Raw genomic sequence first — 26,337 nt, 5'->3', positions numbered from 1 at the left:
TGGATTTTATTTTACTTAAATTGCTTAGACAAATTTCATGGTTTGAGAACTATACAGAAACATTGTGGCAGAACAACTTTTTCTATTCAGATAGATGGCACTAACAGAAGGAACTTTTTAAAACCTCATTCTCCTTGAGTAAGAATCAGTTGTTATACATTTGGTTTAGAAACCATAATAGGTGAAGGAAGATGATTAAGGCTTGAATTATGTCCCCATAAAAAAGATGTGTTGAAGTCCTAACTCCTAGTAGCTTTCAATGTGACCTTGTTTTGAAGTAGGGTCCTTATAAATTGTAACCAAGTCAAGCTGAGGTCATATTGGTTTAGGGTGGGCCCTAATCTGATGTGAGGAAGGTTTTATAAGAAAACAAGCAGAGTTACGGATAAGGGGAGATGGAAGTAGAGATTAAAGTGATGTGTCTATAAACCCAGGAATGCCAGGGGCTCTTGGGAGCTAGGAAAGCCAAGGAGGTATCCTTTCCTAGAAACTTTTGAGGGAGCGTGGCCCTGCTGACACCTTGATTTCAGACTCCTAGCCTTCAGACTATGAGATGACACATTTCTGTTGTTTTAAGATATCCAACTTTTGGTACTTTGTTCTGGTGGCTCTTGGACAATCATAGTAGAATATAGATTTGTTAACAGATGGGTTTGTTATCTCTTAGTGATCTATGTGTGGCAGTACTAGAAGCAATAGAAAAGTTCATTCCAGATGAAGTGATGCATATCTTTTGTTTTTTACAGGCAAAGGGTGGAGGATATGAAAGTGAAAGTGCTTACCCAAATGCAGAACTCGTGTTCTTAGAAATCCACAATATTCATGTGATGAGAGAGTCACTCCGAAAATTAAAAGAGATTGTATACCCTTCCATTGATGAGGCACGGTGGCTATCCAATGTGGATGGAACGCACTGGCTGGAATATATTAGGGTAAAGATTTCCAGTGTTTTATTAGCATTTTCATTAAGACATCTCTTCATCTGTGCTATAAATATCTCTATCTCTGAGTGGTTTTTCAACATTACAAATTAAATGCATGTCTACTGTGTATGTAAGCTTTTATAGTTTGCACAAGCAGCATTTGGACTGTGGTCTTTGTGGAGGGCTTTTGTGACATCATGAAGGAGGGGATAATGCTTGCCTCAGGTCAGGTTTTAAAAAGAACTTTGTGATCCTTTAATAAGGAACCCTGTTTATTGCTTAATTTTTCTTAATCTAAGAATTTTTTGCTTTTTTATATGATGTTAATATTTCCTAGTGATTTTTCAGTTGATTGCATGACACTTTTTTTCAGGGATGGGACCCAGGTTCTCCTGCATGCTGGGCAAGTGCTCTGCCACTGAGCTGCATGTCCAGCTCCTACATGGCATTCTTGAGTGGTTTATTAGCCTGAACTTCCGAAGTCCTTCCCAGAATTATTTTATGCAGCAATTGAAATTCAGTGTAGCCTTGTCTAATGTGCCTTCTGTTCTGAAGATGCTTCTAGCTGGGGCAGTAAGAATTGCTGATAAAATTGAATCTGGGAAAACCTCCGTGGTGGTGCACTGCAGTGATGGTTGGGACCGAACCGCTCAACTCACCTCTCTGGCAATGCTGATGTTGGACAGTTATTACCGGACCATTAAAGGATTTGAAGTTCTCATAGAAAAGGAGTGGATAAGCTTTGGGCATAGGTTTGCACTGGTAAGTTGACACAGTGAGGCTTATGCTTAACTGTTTTTGCTCTGTCATATGCATGTGTACATACATGTTTGTATGTGTTTGCAGGCTTTCCCGTGTGTATATGACCTGAATTGCCATAATAGACTACCATGGATATCAACATTGTATGTTCCTGATAGGACTTTTTAAAAATGTAGTTATGCCTTTTTTAAAAAATGAGGTGAAATTCATGTAACGTAGATTTAACCACTTTAAAGTGCTTAATTCAGTGTTCTATAGTAAATTCACAGTGTTGTGTATCCATTACCTCTGTCTAGTCTCAAAACATATTCCTTACCTCAAATGGAACCCCTGTATACATTAAGCAGTCACTCCCACATTCCTCCTCCCTTAAATCCCTGACAACCACTAATCTGATTTTTGTCTGTATGAATTTGCCTATTCTAGTTACCTAATATAAGTAGAATCATACAATATTTATCCTATGACTGGCATAATGTTTTTGAGGTTGATATATATTATAACACATACCAATTTTTCATTCTTTTTATGACTGAAGAACATTCCTTTGTGTATATGTACTACATTTTGTTTATGCATCATCTGTACATGGACACTTGGACTATTTCAACCTTATCCTAGCATAGGTGTGCAAGTTATCCCCATAACTAAGTACCACAAATTGGCCGGCTTAAACCATGGTAATGTATTCTATAACAGCTATGGAGGCTAGAAGTCCCAAATAAAGCTGCCAGAAGGGTTGGTTTCTCCTGAAACCTTACTCCTTGCCACATGTCTGTGGTGTCTCTTGAAGACACCAGTCATTGGGTTAGGACCCACTCTAGTAGCCTCATTTTAACTTCACCTTCGTAAAGGCCCTATTTCCAAGTACAATCACATTCTAAAGTACCTGGGATTTGGGCTTCAATTTGAGGGTTACATTATTCAGCCCACAACAACCTTCTTTCAATTTAAGAAGTATATACCTAGGAGTAGAATTGCTGGGTCATCTGGTGAGGCATTCGTGGGCTGCTGTTTGTGTTTAGTGCAATTGGCAGCTAATCCTAGTCTTTATAGCCTATTGAGCTGTAAGAGGTTTGTCTTTGCTGTGTATTGAAAAGTGCCATTGAGACTCACTGTGTAGTGCAGGATAGGCAGTGCATACACTTCAGTGCTTTGGCATGGGAGCACCAGGTGAACTTACTGCAACAGCACTTTCTGGGAGGAGAGCTGGACAGAAGCCCTCCCCGGGAAGGGGTAGGCCCACAGCCTCTGAGCTGAATGCCCTAAAGGAGCTCTTGTCAGATCCTTGGTTTTTCCCCCTTCTGAAATGGGTGTGGTCTGGAGAAAGGGTTTGGATATGTCAAGTTCTTATGGTAGCACCTGGCTGTTGCCAAGTGCTAGGTCAGTTTAAGTTTTGTGGATATTTTTAAACATCATCATGAATGCATTTGCTTCTTCCCCTCAGCAAAGGCCAGGCTAAGTGGGGAGGAAAGAGAGTATGGAGTCTTCCAAATGTTTATACCTGGCTTTTGCTAAAGACTCAGAAGCCACTGTCTTCCACCTTTCCTCCCTAAACTGTATATCCAGAGAGAAAGAAAGCTGCATGGGGCTTGTACCAGAAGGGCAGCGTGGGGCTGTCTGTGCACATGTCTATCAGCCAAAAGACTGCACAGCTAGTTAGGGGAGCCAGAATTTAAACAGTGGTCCTCAGCCTGCAACCACCCACCCTCTGGGTCCCTTTACTTTATATTACTTCCAGTTTCTGTAGGAACCATCTGAGCCTCTGAGGCCAACTCCTGCCCTTGCCCACCTGCTTCCATCGTATGCCTCATAGACCTTATCGTGGAACTTGCTAGCTGTTCTTCCCTGTATCTTGCCTCCATTTCCAGGCTCCCTTTGATCATTCCCATTAGTATAGAAAAATGCTGTTATACCTGAAAAATAACCGTTATTGCCCCATAACTCCCTCCAGCTATCACCCAATCACCTGTTCCATTTATAATAGTACTCATCAAAACTGTTGTCTGTACTTACTTATCTAGTAAGTTCTTCTAGTCTGTCTTTACTACATCTGGGCTTCCTTCTCACACTGCCCTCTTCCCCTGTAGCTGGTCATGTCACAATGACTGCCACTTTGCCAAGTCCCTCCCTTATTTAGTCTGAATATTTGATGCTGTTGACCCTTCCCTTCCTTTGGAAGCACTTTCTTCACTAGGCTGCCAGCTCTTTACAACTTTCTACTTTTGGATCTTCCCCCATCTCTCCAAACTCATAATGTTGGGGTGCTCCAAGGCTTGGTCCTTAAATTGTTGTTTTTCAGTGTGTGTTTAGTCTCTTAGTGATCTCAGCCAGTCCCTTGACTTTAAACAGGTTTATTCAAATCCGTCATCTCCTCTCCACTCCCACTGCTCCCCCCTTAATTCAGGTCTCACCTTCTTCCTTAGGCAGTCCTTTAACTAATCTCTCTGCATCCTGTCCTCTCCCTATCCACCATCCCCATTGTAGCCAGATGAAGTATTCCAAAACTCAGATCTAACACTGCCACTGCCCAGTGGGAATCCTTCAGTGCCTTTCTGTGGCTTACAGTATCATGGACAGCTCCTCAGAAGAGTACTCAAAGCCTTTGGTGATTGGGCCTTAGCCTTTCTCTTCAGCTTCACCTCTCTCACTGTCTTCCACTGGCTTCATCCCCTGAGCCTCAGCCATGCCCAGCAACTTAGAGCTCCCTGTGTGTCCTCACCACATTCTCACTGTCTATAATAGATTCCTGTATACTAAGAAGCAGGCATCTCCCTGTCATTCAAAGTTTAAGTGAGCCCTCCACCATGACTATTACTTGTGTGACTTTCCCCCTTGTTCCCTCCCCAGCCCCATCTGAAGGTGGTTCACTCATTGCTTTGTACCTTCACAGTACCTTTTGCATACTCAAAAGCCCTTGCAATACCTTATTATCCTTGTTACCTACAAGTCTTTCTCCCTCAACCAGACCACTAATGAATTAGTCATCTAGCACAGGTATGGTGCCTAATTTGTCTTGGTATCTCAAGTACTTAGCTAAGGACTGAGCCTCTACTGGATTCCATGAAAATGCCTGAAATCCTGAGGGCCAGCCATGACAGCTGACACACACCAGAGGAGTTCAATGGATATCTGTTAAAAGAAAGGATGAGTCCTGCATTGTGAGCTACCAGTGCAGAGCTACTCCCTAGGTGCCTTACATAGTGAAGATGAGTTTCTACAGATTATTCTATATAGGGAAAGTACAAAATAAGGCAGTGCATCCAGCCACTATGCAAAACCAGTTTGGCTATTCCTCAAAAAATGAAAAATGGAATTACTATATCATCCAACAATTCCATTTAAGGGTATATATCCATAAGAAGTAAAGTGTTCAGGGCAGCATTATTCACAATATCTCAAAGGTAGAAGGAACACAAGTATTTGTCAGCATATGAATACATAAACAAAACGTGTCTAGCTGTGTGATGGAATACTATTAAATCTTAAAAAAGGAAATTCTGACACATGTTACAAAATGAAAGAAACTTGAATATATTATGCCAAGTTAAAGAAGTCAGTCACAAAGAAGAAAAACACTATTTATTTTCCACATATATGAAATGTTTAGAATAGTCAAAATCATAGAAACAAAAAGTGGAATGATTGCATCCAGGAACTGGGGGAGGAGAATGGGGAGTTAGTTTTTAATAGAGGCAGAGTTTCAGTTTGAGGCGATAAATACTTACAGGCATAGATGGTGGTGATGGGTATACAACAGTGTGAGTGTGCTTAATGCTACTAAACTGTGCATTTAAAATGGTAACTTTGGGGGGTAGTATTACAGTTTGATCTCAAGCCTTGCACTTCCTAGGCAGGCACTCCACCACTTGAGCCATTTCCCCAGCCATTTTTTGCTTTATTTTTTCCCAGGACTAGTCTCAGACCATGATTTTCCTACCTATAGCATACTGCATTACAGGGACCACAGGTATGAACCACCATTGACTAAGATGGGGGGAGGGTCTCACTGACTTTTTGCTCTGGCTGGCCTCAAACTGCAATCTTCCCAATTTCCACATCCTGAGTAGCTGGCATTACAGATATGAACCACCATGCCTGACCAGAGACTATTGTCAGTGGGATTGTTTTCTTGATTTCTTTTTCAGCAGATTCTTTATTGGTCTATAGAAAAGCTACTGATTTTTATATGTTGATATATCCTGCTACTTTTCTGAAAGTATTTATCTTATCTAAAGAGTGTTCAGGTGGAGTATTTAAGGTATTTATACAATAGAATCATGTCATCTGCAAATGGGGATAATTTGCTGTCTTCCTTTCCTATTTCTATCCCTTTTATCTCTTTTCTTGCTGTATTTCACTGGCTAAGATTTCAAGCATTATATTGAATAAGAGAAGACAGAGAGAACTCCCTTGACTTGTTACTGATTTTAGACGAAATGTTTTTGGTTTTTTGTCACTCAGTTTAATGTTGGCTACAGGTTTGTCATTATATAGCCTTTATTACGTTGAGGTGTGATCCTTTATTGTTTTCTTCAGGGCTTTTATGATGAAGTGATGTTGAATTTTCTCAAAGGCTTTTTCTGTTTCTATTAAGATGATCCTGTGATTTTTGTACTTGATTCTATTTATGTACTGTATTACATTTATTAATTTGGGTATGTTGAAACATCCTTACATCCCTGGAATGAAACCAATTTAATCATAGTGTATGAGCTTTTAAATGTGTTGTTGAATTTGGTTTGCAAGTATTTTATTGAGGAATTTTGCACCTTTGTTCACCAGGGAAAGTGGCTATAGTTTCCTTTTTTGTTGTGTCTTTATTTCATTTTGGTATCAGGGCAACACTGACATCAGAAAATGAATTTGGCAGCATTCCTTCCCTTTCTGTTTTATGGAATAGCTTGAACATTGGTTTTAATTCTTTAAACGTCTGGTAGAATTAAGTAGTGAATCGACTCAGTTCTGAGATTTTCTTTGTTGAGAAATTCTTTATTACTGCTTTAATCTCATTGCTTGTTATAGATCTGTTTAGGTTTTTTTATACACGCTAGGTCCAATTTTGGCAGTTCATATGTGTCTAGAAATTTAGCTGTCTTCTTGTTTTTCCAATTTATTGGAATGTAAGTTTTCAAAATATTCCTGTATGATCTTCTGGATTTCAGGGCATCTGTTGTAATATCTTCTTTTTTTCCTCTAATTTCATCAATTTATGTTTTTTCTCTCTGCTTTGGTTAGTTTGGCTAAAAGTTTGTCAATATTATTTCTCTTTTCAAAGAACTAATTCTTTGTTTCATTAACCCATGATGTTCTTTTATTCTCCATTTTTCTTTTTTTTTAAATTTGTTATTCATTTATTCACGTGTGCATACATTGTTTGGGCCATTTCTCCCCCTGTGCGCCGCCCCCACTGTCCCCTCCTTCTTCCCCCCACCCTCCCTCGCTTCCAGGCAGAACCTGTTCTGCTCTTATCTCTAATTTTGTTGAAGACATAAGCAATAATAAGAAAGACAAAGCATTTTTGCTAGTTGAGGTAAGGATAGCTATACAGAGAGATTCCTAGCATTGCTTCCATGTACAAATGTGTTACAACCCAAGTTGATTCATCTCTACCTGACCTTTTCACTAGTTCCTGATCCCCTTCCCATATTGACCTCTGTCACTTTAAGGTTTCTGTATTAGCTCCTCTGCAGTGGGGACATCAAACACTTTCATGTTTTGGGTTTCCTGCCTATCCCCAATATCTCCCATATGTGCTCTCCCCTTAGCATGTGACCCAAGTCCAACCACATTGCTGTATTTGCCCTAGATCTAAAGTCCACTTATGAGACAGAACATATGATTTTTGGTCTTCTGAGCCTGACTAACCTCACCCAGAATGATGTTCTCCAGTTCCATCCATTTACTTGAGAATAATAAGATTTCATTCTTCTTCATGGCTGAGTAAAACTTCATGGTGTATATAAATACCACATTTTCTTAATCCATTGGTCTGTAGTGGGGCATCTTGGCTGTTTCCTCAACTTGGCTATTGTGAATAGTGCTGCAATAAACATGGGTGTGCAGGTGCCTCTGGAGTAATCTATGTCGCATTCCTTTGGCTATATCCCCAGGAGTGGAATTGCTGGATCATATGGAAGATCTATGTTTAGATTTTTAAGAAGCCTCCATATTTTTTTCCAGAGTGGTTTTACTAGCTTGCATTCCCACCAGCAGTGTATGAGTGTTCCTTTTTCCCCACATCCTCACCAACATCTGTTGGTGGTGGTGTTTTTGATGATGGCTATTCTAATAGATGTGAGGTGGAATCTTAGTGTGGTTTTGATTTGCATTTCCTTTATGGCTAGAGATGGTGAGCATTTTTTCATGTGTTTTTTGGCCATTTGAATTTCTTCTTTTGAGAAAGTTCTGTTTAGTTCAGTTGCCCATTTCTTTATTGGTTCACTGCTTTTGGGAGAGCTTAGTTTTTTAACTTCCCTATATATTTTGGTTATCAGTCCTTTGTCTGATGTATAGCTGGCAAATATTTTCTTCCACTCTGTGGGTGGTCTCTTCAATTTAGAGATCATTTCTTTTGTTGTGCAGAAGCTGTTTAATTTTCTGAAGTCCCTTTTATCCATCCTTTCTCTTAGTTGCTGAGCTGCTGGGGTTGTATTGAGGAAGTCCTTGCCTATATCTATTACTTCCAGAGTGTTCCCTGTTCTTTCATGTACTAACTTCAGAGTTTGGGGTCTGATATTAAGGTCCTTGATCCATTTTGAGTTGATACTAGTGCAGGGTGATAAACATGAATCTAGTTTCAGTTTTTTGAGACGGATAACCAATTTCCCAGCAACATTTGCTGAAGATGCTGTCTTTTCTCCCTTGTAAATTTTTGGCACCTTTGTCAAAAATAAGGTGGGCATAGTTGTGTCGATTCATATCTGGGTCCTCTATTATGTTCCACTGGTCTCCATGTCTGTTTTTGTGCCAGTACCATACTGTTTTTTATTGCTATTGCTTTGTAATATAGTTTGAAGTCGGGTATTGTGATACTTACAGTGTTTCCTCTTTTTGTTGAGTATTGCCTTGGCTATTGGTGGTCTCTTGTGTTTCCAAGTGAACTTTAGGGTAGATTTTTCAATCTCTGTGATGAATGTCATTGGGATTTTGATGGGAATTGCATTAAACGTGTGGATTGCTTTGGTAGTATAGCCATTTTTACTATGTTGATTCTACCAATCCATGATCGTGGGAGATCTCTCCACCTTCTGTAGTCTTCCTCGATCTCTTTCTTCAGAGGTTTGTAGTTCTCCTTGTAGAGGTCATTCACATCTTTTGTTAAGTTTACTCCTAGGTATTTGATTTTTTTGAGGCTATTATAATGGAATTGTTTCCATATATTCTTTCTCAGTTTGTTCGTTTTTGATGTATAGAAAAGCTAATGATTTTTGTAAGTTGATTTTGTGTCCTGCCACCTTGCTGTAGCTGTTTATGGTGTCTAGGAGTTTTTGGGTAGAGTTTTTTAGGTCTTTAAGATATAGGATCCTGTCATCTGCAAATATGGATATTTGACAGTTTCTTTACCTATTTGTATTCCTTTTATTTCTTCTTCTTGCCTAATTGCTCTGGCTAGGAATTCCAGTACTATGTTGAATAAGGGTGGGGAGAGTTGGCACCCTTGTTTCATTCCTGATTTTAGTGAAAATGTTTTCAGTTTTTCACCATTAAGTATGATGTTGTCTGTAGGTTTGTCATATAATAGCCTTTACAATGTTGGGGTACATTCCTTCTATTACTAGTTTTCTTAGAGCTTTTATCATGAAGTGGTGTTGGATCTTGTCAAAGGCTTTCTACATCAATTGAGATGGTCAAGTGGTTTTTGTCTTTGCTTCTATTAATGTGCTGCATTACATTTATAGATTTGTGTATTGATGAAGCCGACTTGGTCGTGGTGAATGATCTTTCTGATGTGTTGTTGGATTTGATTTGCCATTATGTTATTGAGGATTTTTGCATCGATGTTCATTAAGGAGATTGACCTATAGTTCTCCTTTTTTGGAGTTATCTTTGCCTGGTTTTGCGATGAGTTTAATACTGTCTCCATAAAATGAGTTAGGCAGTGTTCCTTCCCTTCTTATTTCATGGAACAGTTTAAGAAGGGTTGGTATCAGTTCTTCTTTAAAGGTCTGATAGAATTCAGCAGAGAATCCATCAGGTCCTGGACTTTTCTTTTTTGGGAGACTCTTTATTGCTGCTTCAATTTCATTTTGTGTTCTAGATCTGTTCAGGTGATTAATATCCTCTTGGTTCAATTTTGGATGGTCATAAGTATCTAGAAATCTGTCCATTTCTTCAAGATCTTCAAATTTATTATAATACAGGCTCTCAAAGTAGTTTCTGATGATTTCCTGGATTTCCGTGGTGTTTGTTGTTATCTCCCCTTTTGCTTTTCTGATTTTACTGATTTGGGTTTTTTCTCTCCTCATTTTAGTCAGGTTTGTCAGGGGTCTGTCAATCTTATTTTTGTTTCTTTGATTCTTTTTATTTTTTTTTTGTTTCTATTTCATTGATTTCAGCCCTTATTTTTATTATTTTTCTCCTTCTGCTTGTTTTGGGATTTGCTTGTTCTTGTTTTTCTAGGAGTTTGAGATGTACCATTAGGTCATTGATTTGAGATCTTTCTGTCCTTTTAATATATGCACTCATGGCTATAAACTTTCCTCTTAGGACTGCCTTTGCTCTGTCCCATGGGTTCCTGTAGGTTGTATTTTTATTTTCATTAACTTCCAGGAACCTTTTAATTTCCTCTTTTATTTTATCAATGACTCATTGATCATTGAGCAATGTATTGTTCAACCTCTAATTGTTTGCATGTTTTTTACTGTTGTTTTTGTTGTTGAGTTCTAGTTTTAATGCATTGTGATCAGATAGAATGTATAGGATTATTTCTATTTTCTTATATTTACTGAGGCTTGCTTTGTGCCCTAATATATGATCAATTTTGATGCAGGTTCTATGGGCTGCTGAGAAGAATGTATATTGTGCAGAAGTTGGGTGAAATATTCTGTAGACATCAGCTAGGTCCATTTGATCTATGGTGTGATTTAGTTCTAGAATTTCTTTATTGATTTTTTGTTTGGATGACCTATCTGTTGGTGATGGGAGGTATTAAAGTCTCTCACTATCACTGTGTTGGAGTTTATATATGCTTTTAGGTTCTTCAGAGTATGTTTGATGAAATTGGGTGCATTGATGTTGAGTGCATATAGGTTGATAATTGTTATTTCCTTTTAGTGTATTTCCCCTTTTGTTAGTATGGAGTGTCCTTCTTTATCTTGTTTGATCAGTGTAAGTTTGAAGTCTACTTTGTCTGAGATATGTATTGCTACTCCTGCCTGTTTTGGGGGGCCATTGGCTTGGTAAATCTTCTTCCTGCCTTTCACCCTAAGCCTGTGCTTGTTTCTGTCAATGAGATGGGTCTCCTGTAAACAACAGATTATTGGATCTTCCTTTTTAATCCAGTTTGCCAAGTGGTGTCTTTTGCTGGGGGAATTAAGTACATAAACATTCACTGTTAGTATTGATAGGTATGTGGTGATTCCAGTCATTTAGTTGTTTTTGTTGTTTAAGGGTTTGATTGTGTGCAGCTGAATCAATGGTACTCTCTACTTTTTTGCCTTTTCTTCTCCTTTTGTTTGGTACTGCCTGTCCTTTCATGGTTTTGTTTGCTTTCATTTTCTGTGTGCAGAATTCCTTGAAGAACCTTTTGTAATGGTGGCTTGGTGGTCATATATTGTTTTAGTTTCTGCTTGTCATGGAAGACTTTTATTGCTCCATCTCTTTTGAACGATAGCTTTGCTGGGTAGAGTATCCTAGGGTTGAAGTTATTTTCATTAAGTTTCCAGAAGAACTCACTCCATACTCTACTTGCTTTTAAGGTTTCTGTTGAGAAATCTGCTGTGATTTTGATGGGTTTACCTTTGTATGTTGTTTGTTTTTTCTCTCTTACAGACTTCAATATTCTTTCTCTATTCTCTGTGCTTGTTGTTTTAATGATAATATGTTGTGGGGTAGTTCTATTTTGGTCAAGTCTGTTTGGTGTCCTGGAGGCTTCCTGTACCTGAATGGGCATAGTTTTCTCTAGATTTGGATAATGTTCTGTTATTATTTTGTTGAATATATTACACATTCCTTTTGCTTGCACCTCTTCTCCTTCTTCAATGCCCGTGATTCTCAGGTTTGGTCTTCTGATGGAGTCAGTGAGTTCTTTCATATTCCTTTCATAGGTCTTGAGTTGTTTGACTAATAGCTCTTCAGTTTTTTCTTTAATTTCCATTTATCTTCAAGTTCTGAGATTCTGTCTTCTGCTTGTTCTATTCTGCTGGAGTCGCCTTCCATTGTGTTTTGTATTTCTGTTACATTCTTTTTTCTGAGATTTTCCATATCATGGGGTCACTTCCTCTTTAATATTGTCAATTTTCGTCCTTAATTCATTTTCTCTTTATTTATGGTGTTCTCTGTTTCACTTTGGTATTTATTTAAAGCTCCTATGAGTTCATTTATTTGTTTTTATGTCTTCTCATAAAAAGACATCATTTGTTTTGATGTCTTGGAATTTCTTGAGTGCCTCCTGTATGTTTTGGTTTACCATGTCTAGTAACATCTCCATGAAATTCTCAGTGATTACTTGCAGGATTTCTTCTTCAGGGTGTTCTTGTGGGCTTCGTTGGGTTCCTTGGCATAGTTTATCTTTGTTTTGTTAGAGTCTGGAACTGGGTATCCGATTTCTTCATTTCCCTCTGAATCCTGTATTAATTTATTTTGGAGGGAGAGAATGGTTTCCATCACCTTTTTTGTCTTCCTATCGCTCCACTTGGTGCTGTTTCTGTCCCTGGTCTGTGTGAAACTTACTATTAGCTAACTTACAATAGTAAAACTAATAAAACGAAGAAAGAAAAAGAAAAAAAAGAAAGAACCAGAGAAATCAACATGGAGAGGTGGTGGACAAACAAACAGGGAACAAAACAAACAAACACATTAAAAAAAATTCAGGTTCAGGAACAATAGAATTTCAGTCTTAGTTGTTCTGGTGTTACTCCTTCAGCATCCAGTCCTGGTGTTCATATTTAAGCAGAAGCTCTGTCTTAGTCTTGCCAGGTGGTTGAGGAGACTTGCCAGTTTTTTTTCCTGTCTTTCAGTGGCAGCTGCTTAGTCAGCTCCTCCCTCAGTGAGGTGTGGCTTGTCCTCAAGTTCTGGAGATTAGCTCTGTGGTCCACTAGCCGTCCTGCTTTGGAGTTGGGTTTTTGCTGTATTGGTTTACTGAGGGCTTGTTTCTTTGCCTTATGCCCTTTCTCTGGGGCAAGGTCAGAGATATGTCAGCTGCCTCTTTGCTGTCAGCTGTTATGCTGGTTTGCTGACTGCTTTTCAATTTTGCAACATTGTTTGACTTTGGATGTTGCTCACTGGCTCAGGAGATGAGCTTTGTGGACTGCCATCTGCCCTATTTCAGGCAGCGACTTATCACCCACCCACTGTCAGCCCTTCTGCCTTTCCAGTCTTTGTTTACTGAAAGGTCACATGGAGATCATCTCCTTGCCTCTACCCCCTTTTCTGGTGCACTCAGTGCACCCCACCCCCTCTGCTGCATGTCCTTTTCATTTCCTTGTTTATTATATATTTATTTATTTATTTATTGCAAGGTGGAGGTCAGTCTGCCCAGGGGGCTATGCTGGTTTATCCCAGGGGTAGCTGTGGGAATACCCTGTGCCACTTATTTGCTCACCTGTTGGTCTGTGTCTCCCAAGCAGGTTTGGACCCCCCAGCGTCTGGTGGTGTGGGAGCCCTCCTGCTTTCTCAGTGTAATGTGGTGTGGAGACGCTTTGTATGGGCTAGGGGTTCAGGGTGCTGGAGTTTTGATTCTTTTTGGTGGTTTATTTCCACCAAGTGTGGCTCCAGCTTCTCAGCAAAAGTTTTGATTTACAGAGCTCACGCTGTCTGCTTCTGCACTCTAGTCGCCACCTTAGATCCCTCCATGACATGTGATTTGAAGCTGCAGCTGGACCTAAAACTCACAGTCTCCTCAGGTGAACTGTCCCATGCTCACCAAGATGTTCTCCATTTTTCACTATTTTCTGCCCTGATCTTTATTTCTTTTCATCTACCTTTTTGTGTATGGTTTGTTCTTGTTTTTCTGGAATCTTGAGGTGCATTTTTATAGGTTATTTATTTGAGATCTCGCTAGCTTTTTTTTTTTCAGTACTGGGGTTTTGAATTCAGGGTCCCAAGCTTGCCAGGCAGGCGCTCTACCACTTGAGCCATTTCCCCAACCATTTTTTGGTTTAGCTAGTTTTCAAATAGGGTCTTACTGCTGGGCACCTGTTGCTCGTGCCTGTAATTCTAGCTACTCAGGAGACAGAGATCAGTAGGATCTCAGTTTGAACACAGCCCAGGCAAATAGTTTGTGAGACCCTATCTCAAAAAACCCATAAGAAAAAAGGGCTGGTGGAGTGGTTCAAGGTGCATGTCCTGAGTTCAAATCTCTGCAGCAAAAAAAAATAGGGTCTTATGTTTTTGCCTGGGGCTGGCCTCATATCATGATCCTCCCATGTACCTTGTCGTCTATGTATCTGAAATCTTAGGTGATCACTACCATGCATGGCTTATTGATTGAGGTGGGAATCTTGCTAACTTTTTGCCTGGGCTGACTCCAGTCATCCTCCCAGTCTCTACCTCCCAAGTAGCTAGAATTACAGACCTGTGCTGCCATGCCTGGCCTCTCTGACTTCTTAATAAAACTACTCATAGCTATAACCATCACTCTTAGAACTGCCTTTCTTGTATCTCACATGTTCTTGTAAGTTGTGTTTTCATTTTCATTTGATTCTAGGAATTTTAAAATTTCCTCACTGATTTCCTCAGTGGCCCAATGGTCATTCAAAAGTGTATTGCTCAGTCAGGTATGGTGGCACATCACAGCACTTAGGAATCTGAGGCAGGAAGGTCATGAGTTTGAGGCCAGCCTGGGCTGCATAGTGAGTTCCGGGACAGCTTATGCTATATATCAAGTCCTTATCTCAATAAAAGAAAAAGAGCTGGTGGAGTGACTTCAGTGGTAGAGTGCCTGCCTAGCAAATGTGAGCCCCTGAGTTCAAACCCCAGTACCTTCAAAAAACAAAACAAAAGTGTATTATTCAGTCTCTGTGTGTGTTTGTCTAATTTTGTAGTTTCTCTTATTATTTGATTTCTAATTTTAATTTGATTATTAACTGATAATTTCAGTTTTTTTGGTATTTTTTAAGACTTACTTTTATGGTATAAAATGTGCTCCATTTTGGAGAAAGTTCCATGGGCTTCTGAGAAGAATGTGTATTCCATAGCTGTTGGATGGAATGTTCTGTAGATGTCTGTTAAGTACATTTAATATGTGTTGCAGTTTAATTTGGGAGTTTCCTGTGTTTAAAATTAGCAGTAATTTTTTTCTGCAACTAATATACATAAAGTACAAGTTTATTAGAGATATAGAAGAAAAGACATGCTTTTTGCTTTATGGGACAAAGTGAAAACTGTACATTTTAAGTCATATTTTCTTAAACACAAGAAAAGCCATTAACACTTTTTAAGAATTTGACTATGTCCCATTAAGCTTTTCTGGAATGTTTTCTTTTTTTCAATATTTGGGTGGCTTTAAACATTTTTTTTACTTATTTTATTATCATACTATTGTTGTACTGGGGGTACATTGTGACATTTACAAAAGTTCTTACAATATATAATAGTTGGATTCATCCCCCCCATCAATCTCCAATTTCAACTGGTCTCATTTTTCCATTTTTTTTACATTTACCATCTTACATCCTTTCCTTATATTCTCCTCCTCTCACTGGTATCCCCAGACAGGACCTGTTCTACCTTCCTGTTCTAACTCTGGAATTTCTTTGTTGATTTTTTTTTTTGTCTGGATGGTCTATCTATTGATGTGAGTGTGGCATTGAAGTCATATCCTATTATTGTGTCTGGACCTATCTGTCCTCTTACGTCCACTTGTGTTTGTTTTATGAAATTGTGTATATCAACATTCAGTACATACATATTTACAGTTGTCATATGTTCTTAATGGATTGTTACCTCTATTGATATGTAGTGATCTTTTTGGCAAGACTAGGATTGAATTCAGTGCCTTGTGTTTGCTAAATAAGCACTCTACTTATGTAGCCATGTCCCCAGCCCTTTTTGCTTTAGTTTGTTTTTCACATAGGGTCTCATGCGTTTTTACTCTAGGACTGGCCTACCTCCAAATCCCATGTAGTTGGGATCATAGGTGTGCACCACCACATCCAGATTATTTGTTGAGATAGGGTCTAACTTTCTCCCAGGCTGGCTTCAAACTAAAATCCTCCCATATCCACCTTCCACATAGATGGGATTATAAGCATGTACCACCATACCTGGCACTGTAGTGACCTTTTAAAAATCTCTTCTAGTTTTGGCTTGAAATCTGCTTTGTAGATATGAGTATAACTACTGCTGCTTATTTTTAAATCCCATTCACTTAGAATGTTGTTTTCCATCCTTTCACTTTCATTCTGTTTGCCTTGTCCAGTGAAGTGAGTTTCTTGTAGACAGCAAACAGTTGGATCCTGGTTTTTAATCCATTCAGCCAGTCTGTGTCTTTAATTGGAGACCTAAGACTGTTTACATTTGCTCTTATTATTGAACGGTATGTACTAACTTCTCCTTTTTTTCATCTTAGAAATTTGCTAGTTTACTGAGTTAATGTTTGATTCTTTTCTCCTTCTCATTTATTAGTCTGTTCTCTTAGTGAGATTTGTTGTTTCCTGAGTTCTTGTGTTTGTATATCTCTTTCTTCCTCTTCTGTGTGTGGTAGTTTTTTTTAAGTATCTTCTACAATGCTGGTGTAGTGGTTATGAATCGCTTTAGCTTGTGTTTATCATGGAAAATCTTTATTTCAGTTTTTTGTGGTACTGAAGATCTAACTCAGGGCCTTGTGCATGGCAGGCAAACCCTCAACCACTGAGGTACATCCTCAGTCCCCCTCCTTCAATTTTAAAGACTAAATTTGCTGGATATAGTAGTCTTTCTTGGCAGTTATTTCATTTTAGTGCATAAAATATATCCGTCCACTTTCTCCTGGCCAGAATACTCATTCTAACTGTCTTTTTACTCCTAGCATTTTCAGTGTTTCAGCAATCTTGTTTATTTGGCTGAAAATATTACCTTTTATGAATGAATTTATTAATATATCACAAGTACAAATGGTGTAATGGACTTCCTTGAGCAAAGACTTCACCCCATTACCACTTCAAAAATGAGATTTTGGGGTCTCTGAATCATGTAGAATTATTTAAAACTTGTATGATCTTAATCATTGTTTTGATTCTCAGATTTCCTGATGTTTCTGAAAAATAGAAAAAAGTGTTTTTAACTTTTAGAGAAAATGGCATTCATGTTGTGCTTTTTGAGCTACTAGTTGGTACTCTCACGTTGATACTGTGCACTTGGTGTAGTTGCTGATCTTAACCCCATTATTGGAAATGAAAATTTTACTATCCAGTTGCTTATCATTTCTTGATATCAGCTATATTAAAAGGAAATTATAAAACAGTCACCATGTATAAATATTGTAAAATGAAATTTAGTTTGCTGAAATAAATGGAAATCAACTCAATTTGGTGCATATTATTGAGTGACTATGATGTGCCAGGAATTCTGTTAGGCCTGATGAGACTTGGTTCTTCTACCAGGCAATTTAAGTGACTTTTGAGCGGACCATGACATACATGAAGATACTGAATCTTTTGTTTCTTTTCAGAGAGTGGGCCATGGTGATGACAACCATGCAGATGCTGACCGATCCCCTATATTTCTTCAGTTTATTGACTGTGTTTGGCAAATGACAAGACAGGTGAGAGATTTCAAGTATATATCTGACCTATTATTTGGTTCAAATGTATCTTACAGCTGAAGATTACCTAAACATTGATTACTGTTTCATTCACAATGAGTGTTTGTATGTATGAAAATTATGACTCTGTTTTTTTAATGCAAGTTGATTCTAATTTCCTTAAAGTATAAACAGAAAATTAGAAACAGCCTATTTCATGCCAAAATTACTTTTTTCTGCAAATGGCTTTTGTCAACCAGCTGTGTAAATCATGGTCCTACTCCTCAGTCAGTTCTGCTTCTATTGCTCCATTTTTTTCAGATGAAGGAAACCTGCTTGGTCTCCTGCTGAGCCCTAAATCTAAGGTTTGGCCATGTGTTAGAAATGGGGATGTTGCTGAACTGCCAGTCAGTGGGTTAGAGGAGGAGTCCAAGAATCTCCACAATCTGCCCCAGGCCACAACCCCTCACACCTCAGGATCTCTGAGGGAAATGTATGTCCATGAAGCTACATAGCATTTTGTCATTAGCTTTTGCTTAGTTCCCAAACCCCAATGTACAGGGCTTTGTTAAGCAAAGGAGCCATGCTGGAACCTTCCTTCCCTATGTTAGACTCTGTTTCTTCACTTCAAAGGCCATAGTGTGCACTCTGTTTTTTCCTTAATTTTCAATTTCCAAGCCTGAATTTCAGGTTTTAGCCTCAGGATTGGAGGTGATGCCAGGGAAATGGACCTGGAACCAGAGAGAGAGAGAGAGAGAGAGAGAGAGAGAGAGAGAACGGAGCCAGCTGAGGCAAGAGAGTAGTCTTCTTCAGTGCCTGTTGTCTAGCCTAGCTGGGGTAAAGGGTAAGTTAGGGGACAGAGAACCAGGGCCTGGCTGCTCTCCCTCCTATTCCTGTGTGAGTTGCTCTAGCCTTGCCTTTCTTCAGTCACAGGGAAGGGAACCAGCCTGAAAGCTGCCATTTATCTGCAAGGATTCTTCCAATAGCCTTGCTGCTCATGTTTTATCCTGCTGGCAGCCTTCTCACAGTCACCCTCGAGCCTTTTCAGACAGCATTTACCTCCTTGATGCAGAAAATTATCAACTATTAGTCCTGTGATAGGAGTGTGTGTTTGGGAAGAAAGAAGGTTGAAAACCAGACGCTGCCTCTGCTGCCTCTGTCTGCCTCAGTGAGGACTCCTCCCCAGAATCATTCACTGAGAGCTTGGAAGCCATGCCAGCTCTTAGGCTCACTGCAGACTGGCTGATGCTCTGGTGGTGGGGCCCAGCATTCTGGTTTCACAAGCCTGCCAGGGGATGCTCTTGTATGCTCAAGTTGGAGAGCACTGTATTAGACCATCCTGCCAGAACTTGAAGGAACACACAAATCCTCCGAGGTTCTTAATGAAATGCAGAATTTGAGTCAGTGGGTTTACAGTGGAGCCTGTGGTGCTCCTTTTCTGATAAGGTGATTTTGCAGGTTCACAGGGCCACACTGTGGCAAGGGTCTAGAGAACATAGAGCTAGGTTAAGAAATAAGAAAGGAAAAGGGAGAGGGTTCCGAACAGCCAAAGTAGATGCCACAGAGTGTGAAGCCCTTGTTTGGAACTCTTACTTTTAGATCCAGCATCAGCACACTGACTGAGGTCTCATGTTATTTGAGTACCAGGTCACAGTGCATTAAAAGTAGCCTGTTAGCCAGGTGCTGGTGGCTCACACCTGTAATCCAAGCTACTTGGGAGGTTGAGATTTGGAGGATTGCAGTTCAAGACCAATTTAGGCAAATACTTCATGAGACCCCATCTGCAAAATAACCAAAGGAAAATGAACTGGTGTGTCTCAAGTGGTAGAGCACCTGCTTTGCAAGCATGAAGCCCTGAATTCAAATTCCATTCCCACCAAAAAAAAGTAGGCAGTTAAAGAGATGACCAGGAGTAAGAGCGGTATGGTCACAGGCATGCCCAAATGACAGGTAACAGCAAACACAGGCTCAGAAGGCATGGAAGCTGACTAGAAGTCTTCCTCTTTTATAGTATCCTACACTTGTTGCTATTGGTATAGGTTCTGAGCCAATGACAAAATTAAATTATTGCTACATTCACATTAAGACAAGAAAGTAGGAAGCACATTTTAGAAAAATTGCTTTAAAAGGTTGTATGCAAAAAAAAAATCTGATGCATATAATGGGATTGCCACCATTTTGTGGACATAAAATAGCTTATTTCTTCCAAAATGCCTAGGGGTACGTGTGTGTGTGTGTGTATGTGTGTGTGTGTCTCCCTTCAATTTCCATTCATACTGCTTAGTGCTTATCTTCATGTATAATCTGCTATTCTTGTACTATTTATTGGATTTTTAAATTATTCATTTATTCAAATGTGCACACATTGTTTAGGTCATTTCTCCCCCCTGCCGCCCCCGCCTCCACCCTTTCCCCTCCTCCCTCCTCGCTTCCAAGCAGAACCTGTTGTGCGCTTTTCTCCAGTTCCGTTGAAGAGTAGAAATAATTAAGAAAGGAAATAAGAGGTTTGGATTTGAATGTTTTAGACACTTCTCACTTCTCTAAGATTATATTCATGAAATGATTGTGTGCTGTTAATATAATGTTGTTAATGCATTATAAGGACAGACCAATGAACAGTCTTTATCGGTTAATCAACAGATTATTGCTATATGTAGCAAGTTAATAAAAGGTGCATCCACATAACAAGATTAGCCTATTTTAGGTTGCCTACTGCAACCTAAATCACTATAAAGTTCTTAGAAATCTCACAATAAAATGAACTAGACAGTTCACTAGTCATTTGTGAACTGTCCACAAATGAACAGTTTATGGGCAAACTGTTACAAAAAGAACTGAGGGAAAATATTTGCAGGGATGTTTAGAGTCTCAGACATTCTATAACATTCATGGTTTAATAGAATCTTCATCCTTTTGCATAGGTTTAATAGCCATTGATATTTCTGCTCAAGAGTACATAATTTTATTTTAGATTCCTATGGAATTTTTGAGACTATACTTCTTAGGCAAATGGTATAGCATCCAGGTGAAGAGGCCAAAGCAAACTGCAAATTGGAGAAACTGAATCTTTAATTTGGATTACCCTAACTGCTCCTACTTCCCTAATGAGCTGTTTTCTAAGGTGAATTTAATGCTGCAATGCTCCTTGAGCATCAGTGGCAATCTTGACCCCAGCAACCCAACGTGAGTAGATGGGGAACCTTTGCTTTCTGATTTTCATGGTTGCTGATGGGCTTGGACTGAGCCCTGCCCACTTTGCCCTACCATTACCTACAACCCAGTTGGCCATAATAAGGCTTATAGTCAGCAGCACTAGCATGTGCTCACCCAAGTTCCCAGTTCCAAAATGCAAGCTCAGGGGCTAGGTATGAGCAGTCATTGTCTTATTTTGTTCAGGCTGCATGACAAAATATCATAAACTGAGTAGCTTATACACAACAAAACTCTTACAATTCTGGAGTTTGGGAAGCACAAGATCAAGGTGCTAGCAGATTCTAGGTCTGGTGAGGTCCTGCTTCTTGCTTCATAGATCAGTGTAAAGTTGTTAGAAATCTTAGAATAAAATAAACATCTTATTGTAACTTCACATGGCAGAAGAGGCAAGGGAATGCTCTTGGTCCTCTTTTATAGGGGCACTAATCCTATTCAGGAGGGCTCTACCCTCATGACATAATTACCTCCCAGAAATAGCACTTCCTAAGAATATCACCTTGGGGGTTAGAATTTCAATGTATGAATTTTAGGGGGCCACAAATAGTCCATAGCACTCATGGCTTAAGAAATGTGTCAATAAATTTTGTCCTGTTAATGTTTATTCTTAAATATTTGAAAATAAAACATAAGGCAAACCCTAGATCTGCCATTCCTTTCTTTGATTCAATATACATAAATGTTATATGTTTACTTAATAAATCCCGTTGTGCCAATAATTTATGAATAGGGTATAACTAAGAGGCATAGAAAAATGATGGGAAAAGTAGACATTCTGTGCTTGGCCACTTAAAAAACAGCCATTTGGAACATGAGACCATTGTTGGAATTGCAAGGGACAATCCCTGAAGGCCTAGTTGAAGATTAACCAGTAGCTGCTGTTACCATTTTAGTCAGAGACATCACATTGTTGCTTTAGTTCGTCTCGGTACAAAAATGCTAGTAAGAACATGCACCACAGCTAGTTTCCAGAAGTTTCTAAAGAAGTGATATTCTGTTGGGGCACCTTTGAAGAGCTGGGTGTTTCTGTGAGTGTAATCCATAGATAGAGAGGCAAATCTTTATCCGAAACAGCTGTGCTTAATTCTTTCCATTCTCCAGTATAACAACCTGATGAGGAAAATCAGAGTTTTAGGTGGAGTTCAGACAGTTCTAGATTGACTGTTGTTTTTAATAAAAAGCTTGTTGCTAGTCTAGTGAAATAGTTAAAGCTCACCTTAAAAGCGAACATTACAATGAACAAACATGATTGTTGCTCTGGAGGTGTCAGGATTAGTCATGATTGTGAGTAGAAATCACTGTGACAAGACTAGGTTTTGTTGTTTGTGGGGCTAGGGATCAAACTCAGGGCATCACACATGGTAGGCAAGTGCTCCATCAGTGAGCGATATTCCCAGCCCGCAACTTTGCTGTTAGTTCTATTTGGTTTTCTTTTAGTTGTCTTTCCTTCAGTCAGTAGGTAATGGACATTTCACTGGGTCTGTAAATTAGAATTCTGGTATATAGTAGGCACTCAGTATGTGCCTGCTGCTGGGATCATTACTACCATGACCAGATGTCTCATGGCTGCTAAATGACAGCTGCTGGCTAGAACCTGCTGACAATGCTAATAATCTCCATTGGAATTCTGCAAACTCCATTATGATTTATCTAAAACAATTAAGGTGGTCATGTGGTTTCCCATCCTTCTTCTGTTAATCTAGTGAATTACAGTAATTGATATTTTTGTGACACTGATTTTCTTTTTTTTTTTTTTGAATGTTAGAATACACTTTATTGATGAGCAAAATGAGCTTAGTCACATCCAAATAGTTAAGTGTTCTGACATTATAATCTGTTCTTTTAGAGCCCATCACAGCAGTCTTAAAATTCAAGATCTATTCCTGGGTAGCATTATGGAACCAAGTGTATCATGCACACACAAGTGAAGGAAAACATAATAACCTTGGTAATCCTGCAACATTTCACTTGTCATTACTTTTTTTTTTTCATTTTTCTTTTATTATTCATATGTGCATACAAGGCTTGGTTCATTTCTCCCCCCTGCCCCCACCCCCTCCCTTACCACCCACTCCACCCCTTCCCGCTCCCCCCCCTCAATACCCAGCAGAAACTATTTTGCCCTTATCTCTAATTTTGTTGTAGAGAGAGTATAAGCAATAATAGGAAGGAACAAGGGGTTTTGCTGGTTGAGATAAGGATAGTTATACAGGGCATTGACTCACATTGATTTCCTGTGCGTGGGTGTTACCTTCTAGGTTAATTCTTTTTGATCTAACCTTTTCTCTAGTTCCTGGTCCCCTTTTCCTATTGGCCTCAGTTGCTTTAAGGTATCTGCTTTAGTTTCTCTGCATTAAGGGCAACAAATGCTAGCTAGTTTTTTAGGTGTCTTACCTATCCTCACCCCTCCCTTGTGTGCTCTCGCTTTTATCATGTGCTCATAGTCCAATCCCCTTGTTGTGTTTGCCCTTGATCTAATGTCCACATATGAGGGAGAACATACGATTTTTGGTCTTTTGGGCCAGGCTAACCTCACTCAGAATGATGTTCTCCAGTTCCATCCATTTACCAGCGAATGATAACATTTCGTTCTTCTTCATGGCTGCATAAAATTCCGTTGTGTATAGATACCACATTTTCTTAATCCATTCGTCAGTGGTGGGGCATCTTGGCTGTTTCCATAACTTGGCTATTGTGAATAGTGCTGCAATAAACATAGATGTGCAGGTGCCTCTGGAGTAACAGTCTTTTGGGTATATCCCCAAGAGTGGTATTGCTGGATCAAATGGTAGATCGATGTCCAGCTTTTTAAGTAGCCTCCAAATTTTTTTCCAGAGTGGTTGTACTAGTCTACATTCCCACCAACATGTGACACTGATTTTCAAATGTTAAACAAGCCTTGTACTCCCAAGATAAACCCTATTTGGTCATGTTGTATTACCCTTTTCATACACTGTCAGGTTCAATTTGCTCACTTATTGGTAAGGATTTAAGGATGTTTGTTTGGAGGGTTATGTTTTGGGGAAAGTTCTTTTTTTTTTCCTTTATCATTTTTATTAGTATGTATTAAGTGGGCAGGGGGTTTCATTGTGACATTTACATATGTGCTTACAATATACCTTGGTTAGATTCACCCCTTCCTTCATTCTCCCTCATGCATTTATCCCCTTCTTAAAACATGTTTCATTGTTATGTTTTCATATGCATCCATCATATTTGCCTTCCTTCACCCTCACTGTTCACCCTTCCCTCTCCTACTGGTACCTAATCCTGAACAGGACCTATTTTACTTTCCTATCCTTCAACAGTTCTTGGATTTCAACTCAGGGCCTCACACTTGCCAGGCGGGTGCATTACCACTTGAGCCACTCCACCAGCGTTTTAAGTGTATGTTAAGTCTTCTACATGTGGATATCCAGTTTTCCCAGCAACATTTGTTGAAGAGGCTGTCTTTTCTCCATCATGTGTTTTGGGCTCCTTTGTTGAAGATCAGTTGACTGTAGATGCGGGGGTTTGTGTCTGGGTCTTCTATTCTAATCCATTGGTCTTGTCTGTTTTTGTGCCAATACCATGCTGTTTTTATTGTTATGGCTCTGTAGTATAGTTTGGAGTCAGGTATTGTGATACCTCCAGCATTGGACTTTTTGCTCAGTACTGCCTTGATTATTCAGCCATGAATCCATCATGGGCTCTTTGTAGAGAGGTTCTTTATGACTGCTTTCATTGCTTGTAATAGTAAAAAATGTTGCTGGGGAAACTGGATAGCCACATGTAGAAGTCTGAAACTAGATCCCTGTCTTTTACCCTGTACCAAAATCAACTCAAAGTGGATCAAAGACCTTAATATATAAGGCCTGGAACTTTGAAACAACTCCAGGAAGTAGTAGGAAATATGCTGGAACAGATAGGTAGAGGGAACGACTTCCTAAGTAGAACTCAAAAGGCTCAGCATCTAAGAGAAAGAAGAAACAAATGGGACTGCATCAAACTAAAGAGCTTCTGCATAGCAGGGAACGTTCTTAATTGTGAGTTGTTTATCTAATAGAAATAGAGCTATTCAGATTTTCCACTTCTTGGGGAGTCACTTGGTATATGTTGAACCTGGTATTCCTCCACCCTGTTCTGTAGCCTGCAGTGTACCTCCAGATGGGAAGCTGGTACGATAATAGTGCTCCCCTCATTTATTTTCCTTCTTTTGGGGGTCCCAGTACTGTGTTGCCAATACCTGAAGGCATTTACTTCATACATTTTATCCAGTTTTCTAGTTGTTTCTGACAGAAGAGTAAATATGAGCTCTGTTCTACCATGTGAGAAGTTGAAGCTACATAATTTTTTTAGGCATTGAAGAGCACAATTTTGTTGCTTCTGGTTATTTCTCAGCCAGTTCTATTAGTTTGAACTTGAAACTCTAGATAGTTACATTTTACATGGGCTCACTCTGCTTTTTAATCTGACTATTCCAAACTGTAGTTACCTATCTTTCACAAATAAGTGGTATCACTTTGTTTTAGAAATTGGACTTTAAGACTAAACCTTATTTTCTCTCCATTTAAGTTTCCTTCAGCGTTCGAGTTTAATGAACTGTTCTTGATTACAATTTTGGATCACCTTTATAGCTGTCTCTTTGGGACCTTTCTGTGCAACTGTGAACAACAGCGATTAAAAGAAGTAAGTGTCTTTTGCTTCCCCTGTTGCTCAGGCATCTTCCCCAGTAATGGAAGGATGCCTCAGTGGAAGGAGAACTTGGCTCTGGTCCTGCTGCTGTCTGTTAATTGTGGGACGGGGAGAGGTTGCACTAGATCTTCTCCCAGGGTCGTTGCAGCCCCAGCATGTGTGTCTAATACGAGCCACTTACTCTGTAGGGGCTGGGATCCAGCAAGCCCATGGCTCTAAGGAGTAGGACAAAATCCACACTTCTGTGGCTCAGTGTACTGGGGCTCTTTTAACTTCTTAATAACAAAGGAAAAAACTAAAAGAATAAATATTATGGTATGTGAATTACATGTCAATAAAGGTGTTTAAAACAAAAAACCAGCAGTAGAAGAATGAAGTTCATAAACTATGGCTTTAACTAGTTTTTTTTTTTGGAGGGGGGATTTATTCTTCATTTAAAAGCTCTCTTGAGATATAATTTACATACCATAAAACTCATTCATCTAAAGTATATAATTCAGTGGTGTTAGTATATTCACAGATTGCACAACCATTACCCTCAAAAATTTTATCACCCTCAAAAGAAACTCTATACTCATTAGTAGTCTCTCACCATTTTCCCTAGCCCCTGGCAACCCCTAATCTACTTTCTGTTTCTATGGAATTGCCTATTCTAGACACACAAATGGAATTATACAATAGGTGCACTTTTGTGACTTTCTTCACCTAGCATAATGTTTTTAAGATTCATCCATATGCCACTACTTCATTCTTTTTATGGTTGAGCAATACTCCATTACCTGACTAGAACATATTTTATTTACCCATTCATCAAGTTGATAGAAATTTGAATTGTTTTCACTTTTTGGCTCTTGATGATAATTCTACTATAAATATTTATATACA

At 39.1% G+C, this 26,337-nt stretch overlaps 1 protein-coding gene across 11 annotated transcripts in view; it reads left to right on the top strand.

The window, feature by feature from the left end:
• Mtmr1 (myotubularin related protein 1) overlaps nt 1-26,337 on the top strand; it is a 79,436-nt gene that overhangs the window by 43,683 nt on the left and 9,416 nt on the right. For all 11 annotated transcript variants that reach the window (XM_074062423.1, XM_074062419.1, XM_074062418.1 and 8 more), the window contains 4 exons: nt 747-932; nt 1,479-1,685; nt 17,497-17,589; nt 25,333-25,446. In XM_074062423.1, the coding sequence (XP_073918524.1) occupies nt 747-932; nt 1,479-1,685; nt 17,497-17,589; nt 25,333-25,446 (600 nt within the window). The remainder of the gene's footprint in view (nt 1-746; nt 933-1,478; nt 1,686-17,496; nt 17,590-25,332; nt 25,447-26,337) is intronic.

This window comes from Castor canadensis, chromosome X (genome assembly GCF_047511655.1).
Source record: "Castor canadensis chromosome X, mCasCan1.hap1v2, whole genome shotgun sequence".
NCBI lineage: Eukaryota > Metazoa > Chordata > Mammalia > Rodentia > Castoridae > Castor > Castor canadensis.
This window is presented reverse-complemented; position numbering and strand designations above follow the sequence as displayed.